General features: G+C 28.3%; 3 protein-coding genes across 3 annotated transcripts in view; 2 read left to right on the top strand and 1 right to left on the bottom strand.

The window, feature by feature from the left end:
* Window positions 1-4,500, bottom strand: part of LOC119679670 (uncharacterized protein MAL13P1.304) — a 4,793-nt gene extending 293 nt beyond the window's left edge. The window contains exons 1-3 of the mRNA XM_038092159.1: window positions 3,841-4,500; window positions 303-2,604; window positions 10-230 (exon numbers count right to left, since the gene is read on the bottom strand). Coding sequence (XP_037948087.1) covers window positions 10-230; window positions 303-2,604; window positions 3,841-4,500 — 3,183 coding nt within the window. The remainder of the gene's footprint in view (window positions 1-9; window positions 231-302; window positions 2,605-3,840) is intronic.
* Window positions 4,501-7,671: 3,171 nt separating this feature from the next.
* On the top strand, window positions 7,672-9,460 carry LOC119668131 (tropomyosin-1, isoforms 33/34-like). The gene is made up of 2 exons (XM_038077534.1): window positions 7,672-7,732; window positions 8,845-9,460. The coding sequence occupies exons 1-2, from the start codon at window positions 7,704-7,706 to the stop codon at window positions 9,269-9,271; spliced, it is 456 nt and encodes a 151-aa protein (XP_037933462.1). The 5' UTR covers window positions 7,672-7,703; the 3' UTR covers window positions 9,272-9,460.
* A 2,955-nt stretch (window positions 9,461-12,415) lies between these two features.
* On the top strand, window positions 12,416-13,970 carry LOC119668130 (protein OPI10 homolog). Its single transcript, XM_038077533.1, has 3 exons — window positions 12,416-12,533; window positions 12,600-12,959; window positions 13,021-13,970. Exons 1-3 carry the CDS (start codon window positions 12,504-12,506, stop codon window positions 13,213-13,215), a joined length of 585 nt encoding a protein of 194 aa, XP_037933461.1. The 5' UTR covers window positions 12,416-12,503; the 3' UTR covers window positions 13,216-13,970.
* Window positions 13,971-15,101: the final 1,131 nt, after the last annotated feature.

Below are 15,101 nucleotides of genomic sequence, written 5' to 3'. Positions count from 1 at the left end.
TTCCACTACTTGTATTTGGGCATTTAAATCATTTTTGGCACTACCCGAGACTGCTTTGTCAACTTCATCTATGGTTGAAGTTAAATTTTGTTCTGAAATTTGATTTTCACTTGTAATGTGATTATTATTTATTTTATTACAGCATTCATCACTTTTATTCTCTAATTTTTCATTTTCACTTACAGTTTTAGCTTCATTATTATTCTCATCATTTTGTTTTAACAAATTATCTTTTATATTTTTATTTATTAAATCTAATGATTCTTCATTAGCAGCAACAGTTTTTAAGTCTAGCAATTTACCACTTTCCGAATCTTGACTGTCTTCATTAATATTGATTGGTTTGATTTCTTCAGCACTTTTATTTGAAACAATTTCACTATTCATCGCTTCAGTTTTTGTTTCAGTTGCATTATTTTCTGCCACAGTTTTTACTGCATCTTCATCTGCTTCATTGAAAAAACTCCTTCTACGCACCTTCTTCACAAATCGAAATTGTACTGGTCCATCATCAACTTTTTTTGACTCCAATAAGTTTTTATTATCCAACGTATTATCAGATTCAGCTTCCGTTTCAGTGCTATATTGTTTAAGTACTCCTTTTACTTCACTTAATGCACCCGATATACGCGCACGTAAACGATTCAGTTTTTCAAGTGCACTTTCGGAATCGTCGGCGGAGTCCTGTGAATACATACGGCGTTGGCGCCTCAAACGCGTACTCGTTGATAGCGACGATGGCATAGCATCAACCGAATAGGAATGTTTTATTTCACTTTCCTTCCGTGGAGTTTTTACTGTACCAAAATCAGATAAATCCTTAGTATAATCAATACCAGTACTATATCTCTTATTAGCAGCATCACGTAAACCAAATTCAGTTAAATCCTTAGTATAATCAATGCCTGTACTATGTCTTTTGTTACAAGCTTCACGTACGCCAAGTTCAGTCAAGTCCTTAGTATAATCCATACCTGTACTATGCCTTTTGTTAGCAGTTTCTCGTATAACACGTTCAGATAAGTCTTTAGTATAGTCCATTCCTGAACTATGCCGCTTATTAGTAGTATCACGTAAGCCTAGTTCAGTATAATCTATAACTCCACGCTTTGTGGGTGCAGCACTAGCACTGCTTCGACGTGGAACACTTGATTGAATTACATCATTTTTGCTATTGTATGGAGTAATTGGTGGATTATGAGTGGAACTCAAAATATTAGAATTATGTTTGTTATAAGTATTAGTGGTACCAGTAGTTACATTATGTGTAATAGGCTCACTTTTCACACCGGCATTACTACTGTAACCGACATTAGTACCTGTACGCACGGATTCCGGGTTTTTTGGATCAATTTTAACGCGATTGCTGTTAAAACCTATAGAAGTATTCAGACGCGTTTGTGTTGGTGTTACAATTTCATTTTTTAATCGAGAACTACTGTAATCGTTATTTATGTTCTTTGTATCGCTTAAACCACTATTCGGTGTTTTACTACGTACAGTTAAAGATGATGGAACATCACTTTTATAGCTCGAACGACCTTGAGTCGTAGCACTTCCAGCACTTTTCATTTCGTACTTCATTTCATTAACTTCGACTTCACTAAGTTCTTCCGCACCAATACCGGAACTCGTTAATGATTCAGTTATGTATTCTTCCTCACTTTCTACGCTAATTGATTTCGTAATGGTCATGTCAGTTTTTTCACTTTTCACGCACTTTTCATTAATCACTTCCGTTTGTCGTGATTCATCTATATTTTTTCCAAGACCTTGAATTTCTTTAGTCAATTTTTCAGTTGTAGCACAATCTGAAACATTCTTGGTCACTTCTGCCGCTGATGATTCTGTTTTTTCTAAAATCGATGCTTTGTGTAATGAGTTCTCATGCGATATGGCCTGCGCTAGTACTAAACGTATTGATGGATATGTTTCCGACGCAGTACCTACAGCAACTGGTACCTCTACTAGCAAAGACGTATCGCGCACATCTGAGCATATTTGCTGGTGGTCGATCAATACGTCTAAGGTGGCTATAGCATTGAGCGTATCATTCGAAGAGTTAGCTATTTGATGGCTCATATTTTTATAAATTATATCTAAATGTGCTAGATTTTTACTCATTGCGGGTGTTTTAGTTTTAGTTTTAGTCTTAGTTGTTGTTTTTGCAAACGTTTCATCTTCATCATTAATAACTTGTTGAAAGAGCAAATCACTGCTCTCACTCTGGGCCAGTTGTTGCTCATCGCTACATCTTTTCATATTTTTAGTAATATTTATTAAATTTGTTGCTAACAATTTGACGTCATCATTGGTCTTTTCATATTGTTGTTGTTGCTCTTGTTCTTCTCGAACGCAGCTATTATTACTTTTTTGCTCAGCTCGTGTGCTCAAATTTAAAAAATTTTCTTCTTGAACTTGCTCATTCTGTTGAACTTGAATTTTCCCTAGATGAATATTTCTTCTATAGAAATTTTCCGACTGCGTCATTGTTGGTGATATTGTTTTCATAGTTTTCTGTTTGTCAGTGGAATTTTTTTTATTTTCATTTGGCAAAGCAAACACATCACCACAAATAACATCATATTTATGATTAAAGTCTATCTGGGTATTTATAAAACGTGCATTTGAATATTTATTTATATGACTCGGAAAGGAAGTGGGCTTCAGTAAGTGTAGGTGTTGTTGTAGTCGTAGCGGAAATTGTTTATATTTTACGTTGTTATTATTTTGATTGTTTACAATATTTTTGTTATTTATATAAAAATCCGTTAAAGATGAAGACAAATTGGGTTTTGAGTATTGTGGTATTTTTAAAGTAAACATACGAGTCGATATTTGAGAGGATTGCGGAAATATCGGCATATCCATTGACATCACGCACGTAACCGGAAAATTACTTTGAACTGCAGTGACAGATTCTTTCCAGATATTTTTTTCTAGTATGCCAGCTGTTGAATGCTGTGATATAGCTTGTTGCTCTGCACGTAGTGAAATAAGGTTTTGTTGAATAAATGGGAATTGACTATTATTTTCATCTGCTGGGAACCTTAATGGAAACACATTGACCATTAGTTTATTTCTATTGCACTTTTTCTTAGCCAGAACTATTGAAGTTTCGAAATGGCATGAAGGAAATTGCTTCAAAAATAAAATATTATCTTCTTCCCTTTTAACACCCATTCTTTTAGATAATAGGAGCTTCCATTGTTCTGCATTGCTATTAATAGAACAATAACTATGAATTCTGTCAGGTTCCCATTGTTCTAAATTGCAATTTACAGAACAATAATTAGTTTCTAAAGTGGCAATTGGAAACTTTAAAGATTTTTTTATTATACTTGCCAATGGAAACTTGACTTCCATATCTTTTCTATACTCCAATAATTCTGTTACAAAACCATTCTCCAGTATAGGAAAATTAAAATAATTCTTTTTAATAAAAGTTCCTACTGGAAATCTTGATAGGCTTAATAAATTCTGGTTCTTTTCTCCACTTGATGTGATTGGTTCACTTTCTGATATCAGCAACAACATTGTTCGTTTATCGCATTCTTCTGTTCCTTTCCGAAGACAGTTATTTTTTTTAAGTTTTTCAGAGCCATTAAAATAATTATTAGTGAAAGCATGGATTTCACACTGATTTGTAATAATATTCACAGGAAAAAATGCAATCATGGAACAATCAGATTTTGAAATCTTTAAAGGGAATCTTTTTTCCAAAGTTTTATAAATCGTTTCCAATGATCGATTCTTTGTTAAATTGTCTACATCTTGCAAAACAATATCACAATTTTGTATAGGAAATTTTGTTTTGGATACATTTCTAATAGTACTCACTGGAAATCGCACATAAAGTATAGGCAATTTTTGAATTTTCGTGGTAATTGCAAGATCCATTATTTTTGATTCATATACATTTTTAATGGCTGCTGGCTTCAGATCTAAATTTTTGTTTTTAACATCGAATCCAAAAGAACTGCAAGGGAAACGTATTTTATGCACTCTATATGGTTCTAATATAGTAGTAAGTTTTAATGGAAATGTAATAATATTTACTTCGTTCTCTTTAGAATCCGTAAATTTTTTAACATCTATTAACGGAAACTTAGTTTCTTTATTTTTCTTATAAATTTTTTGTGGAAAACATCTTAGTATTTCTCGACATTCCTTCTTATTAGTGTTTATAGAACTTTTATCATTTCGTGGATGAATAATTTTTTTAATATTTCTTTGAAATTCCATAGTTTTTTCTATGTATATATCTTGAAATTGATTTTCCTTAAGTTTTATATTGGTAATGGGAAAATCCATCCCACGTTGTAGCGCTAACTGACGATGATGATGTATGGGAAATTTAATATTCATATCTGCTTTTTCTTCACTAAATTCATCGGAATCATACTCAATATTTTCTTCATTGAAATTAGAATAATTACTCTTAATTATAGTTTCTTTGATTCCGATATCAGTATCTTTAAAAGCATCTATTTCCAACATCTTTGTACCGCGCGATTCAACTTGGCGAACGTTTGTCGTCACTGCTGACGCATTTGATACACTTTTTGACTGTAACTGACCTATTGTGACGCGTTATTTGTTTGTTTTTTTATTAGTAAATATATAGCTTATTTAATTATTTAAAATTTATTTTAAATTTTATATTTAGTAAACACTTATTTCACGTTTGTAATTAATTTACTTTAGTACTTTCAACAACGAAAATTAAATTATTTTTTTAGTTTGTCACATTTTAGAAATCTCTCAAAAATATTTATTAAGATTTTAATTGTAATATTCTTATTTAAACACTTATTTGGTTCACTCTTCGTCGCCAAAACTTGCGTATTAACCGCATATTCTAAATTGAAACATTTTCATATAACCGATTTATTTTGAATAATTCAGATTCGCTACTAAATTTCTTTAATTACAACCAAATTTAATTGCACAAAAATAAGTAAAAATAAAAAATAATGAAACTAAATTTTTCAAATCACCCATGTTGATTTTACATTTATTAGTAATCGAAAATGCATATAAGGAATTAGCAAGACGTAGACAAAAAAATTTTCTTAGGGATTGCCGGAAATTGTTCTTAATAGCTATTTCTATATAATAACAATGACTTTTATATAATATATGTTACTTATTTTAATAAATGACATTTATAATAATTATAAATGTATACAAATTATTATACTTATAAGTTTAATTATAATAATTAAAAATAATTGCTATATATTGTAATAAACTACATTTATTACAAAAATGGCATTTATTATTGTCATAAATGACATTTATTATTGTCATAAATGACATTTATTATTAGCATAAATGACATTTATTATTGTCATAAATGACATTTTTTATTAGCATAAATGACATTTATTATTGTAATAAATGACATTTTTTATTAGCATAAATGACATTTATTATTGTAATAAATGACATTTATTATTGTCATAAATGACATTTATTATTGTCATAAATGACATTTATTATTGTCATAAATGACATTTATTATTGTAATAAATGACATTTATTATTGTAATAAATGACATTTATTATTGTAATAAATGACATTTATTATTGTAATAAATGACATTTATTATTGTAATAAATGACATTTATTATTGTCATAAATGACATTTATTATTGTAATAAATGACATTTATTATTTCAATACAGTAGATGATACTTATAATAATAGCTAATATAACAACCAAACCGGATTTAACGACAGTCTCTTTAAGTAAAATTTGGTAAAACATATACCCACATGCGATCGTTTAAAAATGTTTATAATTTATATACATAACTACATTTTTAATGTTTTAATTTATACCTGATTGCTTATAACTAATTTGATATAATGGCAAGATTGAGTGGGGGTCTCTTCTGTATAGCCGGTATTCGACTATAAATGAATTTTTATTGTAATAATGACTTTGTTGTTACATAAAACAACGTATGCCTAGTTAAATCATAACACATTTAATATTTATTAACAATTAAAGCTCAGGCTTTAACTTAAATTTAGCAATTAATGTAATCAAATAGATTATTAAAAAAACCTGACTGGGTTATATTTAGAATGGAGATGTTTTGTGTATAAAATGAATTGATTTATATATAAAATAGAATTAGATATTTTTTTAATTAAATAAATGGAAATAACTAACGTAAATACCATTTTTAAAAAATTAATTCTTAGCTTATTATATGAAATCAATATCAACTAGACTACACTGTTAAAATAGGATTAGTATGTCAGTGAAATATTTTCTTAAAGATTATTTCTTTTCAAATGTGGTTACTATATTTATGAGGTCAGATTTAGTCACTTCCATACTAGAATTCAATGTTTGCTAGGTAATATAGTAAAAAGGTTTCTCACTTACACAGCTGTAAATATACTCAATGGCTTTGGTCTCAAGCATACCATGAATATTATATATACATGTTTTATACAAATTTTGTATTACAAATTTAAATAATAATATTCTATAGTAATACGATGCGAAACCCAAATTATTTCGTTAGTTTCTAACAACTTTATCACATATATTGCATATTTATAAATATTTTACTTGACCATACCACCCATAATGGTATGGTATAACTTTTTGGTAAGGAAGTTCTCCAAATGTAAAAGTGAATTTAGAAAAATTGCTACAGGTTAACTGATTCACGACAAATAAACTAAGATAAATGAAGTGTAGATTTATAAAAGACTGTCTAACTCATAAAATTGTAATGCTACCAGTAATTAGGGCTAGTGTTCTTATAAGCGGCTGGAATGTGCGCATCCCAGTTGTCACTTGCAACTGCACTTCTCAACGATTAGTTGAATCTTATCACTTCCATAGATTAGTCGCTGTTTCTAAGTAAAATTATACAAATAAGTTTTCGTAAAACTATTTGGATATACGTTTCCAGATAGAACCATAACAATTACAAGATAAATACTTTCCTTCATAAAAGATGAAACTAATTCTCAAAGAACTCTCATTTCTTCATTAGTTTAAAGCTAAGTCTTAAAGTTTTCATTATTATTTTTTACATGCACAATATAATCCAGTCTAATTGTCAAGATATAAATACTGTGTACTTCTTCCGTTCAATAACTGTTCCTGATAAAATTTGATCTTTTAAATATATAAAAAAAAAAAACCCTTTTTAATTTTGAAGTGGACGCTCATATACATTTCTGGTACTTGAAACATTTTGTATTTAAAATATATTTCCTTACGTATGCCAATTTGACTTTTCCGGCGACAAGAAACCGCAATAAAAAAATAAAAAATTTTCTATTGTTCAAGAATTAAATTGTTTTAATTTTATTTGTTTTTTTTATTTATATATCTTTTTTTTGGCAAACTTTATCACATAATATAGTTTTGTTTATGTAAATTATGTGCTGCAATGTTGCCAATTTTTCATTAAACTGTTATAATATATAATTTAGAACTGTTATACATTGGTATGATCTTATAACAATATATATATTGTAATAATACCAATATATATTGTATTTCTATTATTTATAATATTGACATAAATAATTAAAGTTAATTTCGAAAGCTGTCTAAAATAAGATATCTAACTTTAAAATATTTATAACAATTAATTGTAAAAAAATTTAAATTTACTTATTATTTTTCAGTGATTTTTGTGAATCAAATTGGGCCGATCTAATAATGCATATAATAGATGCAGGATCTATTGAGTAAGTCTTCATAATTTAAAACTATTTAAAACTTGAACAGAAATATCTTTTAATACTTTAATTTATATATTGTAATAACAGAATAACTATAAGAAATTGTTAATATGAATAGTTTAGATTTATTAAGTCAGTAGAATTAATTACCAACATTCACATAAATACATTTTGAGAGAACTAAATAATTAATGCTTAGAAAAAACTGAGATGTATACAGATTAATTTTTATGTATACATATGAATTATATGAATAAATTACTAATTTATATGAATTATTAAAGAAATTAGACCGATAGAAATAACCATAAAGAAATTATCAACAACAAACTGTTAGATTAATAATAATTTTTTATTAATAAAAAAATAAAATAATTATTTTTATATTAATAATAATTGTAAAAAAAATATCTTATTAGATTTTATTTTGTCTAATACCTTTTTTTCTTGATAATAGCATAATTCCATGCTCAAAAAAACTTGGATCACAGCAGTCACACAGAACCAATTTGTACTCATTTTAATTAGACACATTACAATCTAAACAATTTTTTAAAGACTTTGAGCAAGTAATAAACGGAATTTATTAGATCTGGAGAATAACGCGCATGTGGTAATACTTCTTATATGAACTGTGATACTTGTGAACGCTATATCTCTTCTATTTATGAATTATATTCTTTTATGTTTCCATGGGAAATTAAATTTGTCCAACTGAAAAAAAAAACCATTTCCTTGGAATCCCAATACTATACAATACTATACTTTTTGAGGGAATATCGACTTTTGACGTGTTTTAAGCCAGCCAATATTTTTCACTCTGTAATCTCTTACGTGTTACATTATTAATAATAATCCATTTACTACACCCAAGCATGATTAACTTCAAAAATGAATCACTTTTTTAACATTTAATAAAAACAATCATAAACGTAAGATAGATATACATATAACAAATTTTATTTTATTAGATCATATGGAACCAAAGTATTTCACATGAGATTATTTAGAATATGAATTTTGAAAATTCATATTTGAATACAAATATGATACAATATATTATAAACCATCTAAATATAATATACAATAACATTTTTTATAATTAAATGCGATTTTAGTGATATCCGAGCTATAGACTACAGAGGACGACCTCCGTTGGCAGCTTCATCTACTGGTAATAAAAAACAACATCTCAAGGAATTTGATTGCCTCATAACAAGTATTTTGGGTGAGTTGACAGAAGAAAATAAAGCAAAGTTAAAAGAAAAAGAGGAGGCTTTAAAGAAAAAAGCCCAAGAAGCGAGTGCAAAGAATAAGGCTGCAAAGAAGGCCAAAGAAGGTGCAAAACCACCAGCAGCAGGTGCAAAACCACCAGCAGGAGGTTCAAAACCACCCGCAGGAGGTGCAGCACCAAAACCAGCACCTTCAGGTTCAAAACCACCTGCAGCATCAAATCCACCCGCTGGAACAAAACCACCTGCAGCATCAAATCCACCCGCTGGAGCAAAACCACCCACTGGAACAAACCCACCCACTAAGAAATAATATATACTTGTATTTTTTTTAAGTTCAATTAAAATAATATATCATATTTGTATATCGAAAATTCACTTATCACATATTCTCATCCAGCATTTATAGATGTTTATTGTATGTTTACAAATGTGTGTAAAGTCTATAGACTACAGACCATATATTTATTTTTGCGTATATAAATTTCATTACAACAGTAATTATATTTTTTAACAAACCAATATTTCAAAAATTGTCAAATATATATTTACTTAAAATTAAAATTAAATTTTTATATAATCATATATTATAATTTTATATATGAAGACCAACATTTTTCAAATCTACATAGGTTACAAAATATGGATATGGTGACACCAAAATGAAACAAATCGTGGTAGTTTAAAGGTCTGAAAAACTCAGGAAAATGTTTTTGTTTCTATTGTTTACTTGTTAAGTTCAATCGTAGTATTGTTTATCTATAGCATCAATTAAAGATAATCATATTTGCTATTATCTGCATCCTTACAGTAAAAGTTACATATATATTAAATTAATCAAAAAGTCAAAATACAAAAAGGCAGTACCGTTAATTCCATTATATAGACATATTTTGGACAGCTTGATGAGACAAATCGATCTATCTACACCCGACATATTTATACTTTAGTAGACTAAATTTATAATTTAATATAATTACGTTATAAAGTGCTTTCAGTTTTGGAAGTGATTGTTTAGTCTGTTTGTAATATTTACCTATAATATTTCACAGAGTCGTCTATCCGAAAGAAGTCATCAATTTAAAAACCCTTAATATCTTAGAAATGCTTTAGTCGATTCTAAAAAGTTATATACCAATTTGCAGTCCTTTAACTCATAAGTTTGATGCTTCATATATTTTATTCAAAATTGATATTTTTAAACAATTTTTGATTTTTTACAGAGCACCGTATTTAAGCGAAAATTTCTTAAAAATATTATGTATATTTTTTATATATCAACAATTTACTCCGTTTCCTGTATCGTCTTCTGGAACCTACTGTATTTTGTGTCAATAAGAACTTACAAATTTATTTATAATTACTCATACGAGTAATTTCGTTGCAGGTTCTAATTGCAGTGAAATCTACGTCCCAGATGTACTCGTCGAATGTACTTCAGACGACTTAGTACCGGTAATCGCTCCCAAACCTTCAAATAGTTTTGATGTCTATGTTCCACATATATTTGTCTATTCAGTATAAATTAAGTTTCAGTGGAGTTGCTAAAACTGGTTTTTCCTTCGCCGTTGTTTTTATTAGCATAAGTAATTGCTACATCTCGCAAAGTTTCTTTTTCATAATCCGGACACTTTTTGGCACGTTGTGTTGATTTTAGCTGTTAACAGTTGCATACCGGATTATGCAATTATAGTTAGTCTTAGTTTTATTTTATTTAAATAAAGAATGCGTCATCCTTAAGCGATAATATAATTTATGGCTTTTATTTAAAGTAATCAGAAAAATAATTAACTTCCACACTACCAATTTTCAATATCTAATCTCGCGCTGATTGTGTTTTCATTGTTAGCGATGCAAAACATTATCATTTTAATTTCATTATTGCTTTAATTTTTTTAAAAACTTAAAAGATAGTAGGGTTGTTGCACGAGTTTAAGTAACACGCTCAGTTACCGAGTAACATATTAACAGTGCAACACAGCAACAACAAAATACATGTTAATTTTTGCGAAATTAAGGTGTGTCTGAACGTAGTATAAGTTTTGATTTTTGTCGTAATGAAAAAATATTTAATAATAAGAATGAACAAAGCTTATTTTATTTTATTTTTATTTAAAACAGTACAAAAATTGCTGCAAAATATGATTAAAAAATAAAACATACATTAAATTATGTCAAATTTTAAAGATTAAAAAATGTTGATACTAGTGGTATTCAGGCAACTGATTAGTTGCTTAGTAGTTGATTACAACAAAAATTTGCATACAAAAATAAAACTAAGCAGAGAATCAACTATTTCGGAGATTCTCAGATTAGTGAAAATTTGATTAATAGTGCTGCCAGAACCAAGTGTCGGCGCTATAAGCATAAGGTGTCTTAAAAAGAAAATGCAAAAATAATAACATAAATTAATAAATAAAATTCAGTAAAACTATAATTTTTAAAGGGTTAAAATATAATTAAAAAGTATAAAATTGAATATTCTACTTCTTGATATATGACACGTTTGCAATTTTAGTTATATGATAAATTATGTGATAAATTTAAATGATATTAAAATTTACGAATATTTGAGTATTTCACTGTTAACATACGTTTCGCTGTTGCTGTTAATACGAGTGCTGCCAAGGCATTTGCACACAACAAACTAATCAGATTACGCATTTTGGATCGTTCAAGCAACTGCTTAACATCAAAATGCTAAATTTTTTTTATATGAAGTTTTTGAATCAACTAAGCAACTAATCAGTTGCCTGAATACCCCTACTATTTTTATCGAAATTCCAATAATTTTGCAGGGTTTGAAATTACTTGCCTATTTTCAAACAATTATTATTGACTACGAAAATAAAATAGCCAAAATGCAAATGCAATAACAAAACCGCAAACAATACAATGGTGTAGAGTCATAAGCATAATTAATCAAAATATTTTGCGTTTTTGTTTTACATTTGCATTTTGCTTATTTTATTTTCGTAGTGAAAAATATTTGCTGAAAAATAGTCAACCAATTTCAAACTCTGCAATTTTGCTTTTTTCACTTAATTTTAGTGTAATATTTATATTTATTTTAAATTCTCGTTTGTTTTCACAATAACTTACAAATTCATCAAAACACAAAACACAGCTGATTTTAACAGCTGTTGTTAACAAATCGACACCATCAAGTGTGCTCATGAGTTAGAGTAACTGGTTACACTTTTACACTTTTACATTTTACTCGGTTAGCGAGCGCGTTACTCGAACTCGTGAACAACCCTAATAGCTAAATATATGCATTTTTTCATAAACTTCCTTACTTAATTTTTGTATTTGTATATTTGTTACTTAATTTTTATATTTGTATTTTTGTTATAATAAATTTTGGTTTTTTTAAAAAACTTTAAATAAAATTGTGAATGACCTTAAATATTATTGTGAATCGCATTTTAGAAACAAACATAAAAACATGTGTTTACTCTTATTATCGCCGCTTTATAAAGCCAAAACTGAAATTCGTTCTAGAAGCGTCTGATAAAAGAAAGGAGTACAAATTAAAATACAAAATGTTTGGTTTAATCATTTCTGGTAGATTGGTATGTTTCACACAAATAAAATAAAAAAGCACAATAAAAAGCAATAATGCTATTTCGTTTTTACAGCCACAAACAGATTTCACACCTGTGGATGAAAATAAACTGTTAATAAATGTGCCTGACATTGATAATGTCAATTATATTGTTGTGTTCTTGACAGGCCAACTTCCATTGCCGGAAGGTATGGCAGCAGCAGTCTATTTTAGTTGGCCAGATGCAAATACAGTGCCAACTTGGCAATTTTTAGGACATATATCCAATTGTAAACCATCTGCAATTTTCAAAATATCACAATTGAAGAAAAGTCACGAAATCGAAGCTCAAGAAAATGGTATGGTGTTTGGTTCACCAACGATATCTCATATAGCACAAATTGGTATTTCTGTAGAGCCAGAAATCGCGTTGTCACAATTAACACCAGCTGTGGTAGGTATAGTAAAATATAATGTCTTGAACATATGACTAATACAGATTATTTATTTTATAGTCGACCACAGCAACGCATTTACAATTTGGACAAAAAATGTTGGAAAACTTTTTTAATTATATATCAAGTTTCATCGTAAATCCTCAACAAATACTGCCTTCCAATGGTACGTATGTGCCATTTTCTACAGTGCAAAACTGGTACACAAACTTTCAAAGACGCTTGGAACAAAATCCGAATTTCTGGAAATATTGAATCCTTCTATGCGGTTGAGAGCTAAAAATGGTTTAATTGTTAAACAAAAAGTATTCTCAACCAATACTAAACAAAGTACAATTAAATTTAATTTGTGCTTTTGAAATTTTTAAACAAAGCTGCTTTGAACAGCGGACAGCATCAACCGACGCTGCATATTAAATGCAATATGTGAAGTAAATAAATTTAGTTTAATTTTAGTTACATATTATATTTTATTATGTATATTGCAAAATAATAGGTAAAATTAAACAAGTGTGTGAGGGTTTATTGAAGCATTTTATATTTAAATGTAAATTGAATTTAACACCTTATTTGTGCATTTCTCTGACAGTGCAAATATGTTACTAACAATTTGTAATTTTATATCTAAGGCAATATAAATTTTTTTTCTTTTTTTTTTTCAATTTAATTTAATACTTTTATATATTTGAAATAGATCTTTATTAGATATTACATAAGATGTACTCTTCTAAGCATATACATTTATTAAATGTAAATGCACTTAGTGAAATATTTGTGTAATTTTATCAACCTGCTGTATAATAGCACTATTTATATCACTATATCACAATAATTATGTAAATTAAATTATAAAAATTTATCAAGTTTGTGTAAACTATTTTTCATGCAAAATTTGACACATCATTTACCAAGCACATAAATTTATACGTTTATAAGGCATTTATCAGTTTAAATAAGTACCCCTATAATTTTTATTTATTTAATTTTAAAATAAATGTTCTTTTAATATTAAGCTGACACAAAATATTTTTTATATTTTTCTCGTGTGTAACTTTATGTAGTAACATATTTCTCTTAGTGGAGATATACACTAAAATATGCAATGCCATGTCCAGAGAAAAATTTCTTGCACAACCCCACAAAAGAATGATTTCAACGTATTCAGTGATTGTTAGAGGATTCATATTATAAAATGGCAAACTTTAAACTAAACGTTTGATGCCCTTGGATAATAATTATATTTGAGGTCCATATGTAACTGAAACAAAGCTGCCAAAAATTGACACCACATATATGATAACTCTTTACAATATTACGTTCAAGCATGAATTGATTTATTTTAATAAAACAAAGCTCTAAATTTACAGCTTCCCTCCAAATTATTCGCGCTGAACATATTAATCTGCGCACGACTGATTGGTACAGGTTATATTGAATCGCATGCTCTTTTCTCGACATCAGTTCCTTCTTTCTTATGGTGTTCCACTCCATTCGACATTTGAGTATTGTTGTTGTAACGCGTGTTTTTCCATTGTGCATTTGTTTAAACTCAAATGTAGATTGTGAGCGACGTTTGGTCATCGTAGACCTAGAGCTCATCTTTCAACTTAATATTGAAATCTTCACCATATTTATATCCTACAACAGCGATAACGAACTCATTAATATGTCAATTTCTAATATATACGCTAACTCCAGCTCTATTCCTATAAAGTCGCACCTCTATTTTCATGTCCTAGTGCACATACCAATTTTAGTCCAATTGATCTTTGGCTGCGTTCTATTGAAGTGGTTAGATTTCTTCACATTACCACCGGTTAGTTTTAATTAAAATCACATCCGTTCATAATCCACTCTTGTTCCCAATAATTTCCATCTCCTTCAAAAATTCTTTTTAAGACAACATGATGAACCCAAGAATGATTTTCACATTTTATAGCCTATACTCAGTTTGAAGTGGCACAATTTAAATATTATATGATCACCATTTTTTTATTTTTTTAGTAAGTTTTCGTAAAATTACTGATATTAAAAGAATTTTATTTTAATCAAGTTTTTATTCCTACTTTTCTTCTTTTTTTTTCTCATAACAACATGCGATATGCTGTATTGTATATAACAATTTATAACGATATTCGGGC

The sequence above is a fragment of the Teleopsis dalmanni genome, chromosome 1, assembly GCF_002237135.1.
Source record: "Teleopsis dalmanni isolate 2A chromosome 1, ASM223713v2, whole genome shotgun sequence".
Lineage (NCBI taxonomy): Eukaryota > Metazoa > Arthropoda > Insecta > Diptera > Diopsidae > Teleopsis > Teleopsis dalmanni.
Note: the sequence above shows the minus strand (reverse complement) of the source record. Positions and strands in the feature narration are given on the sequence as shown.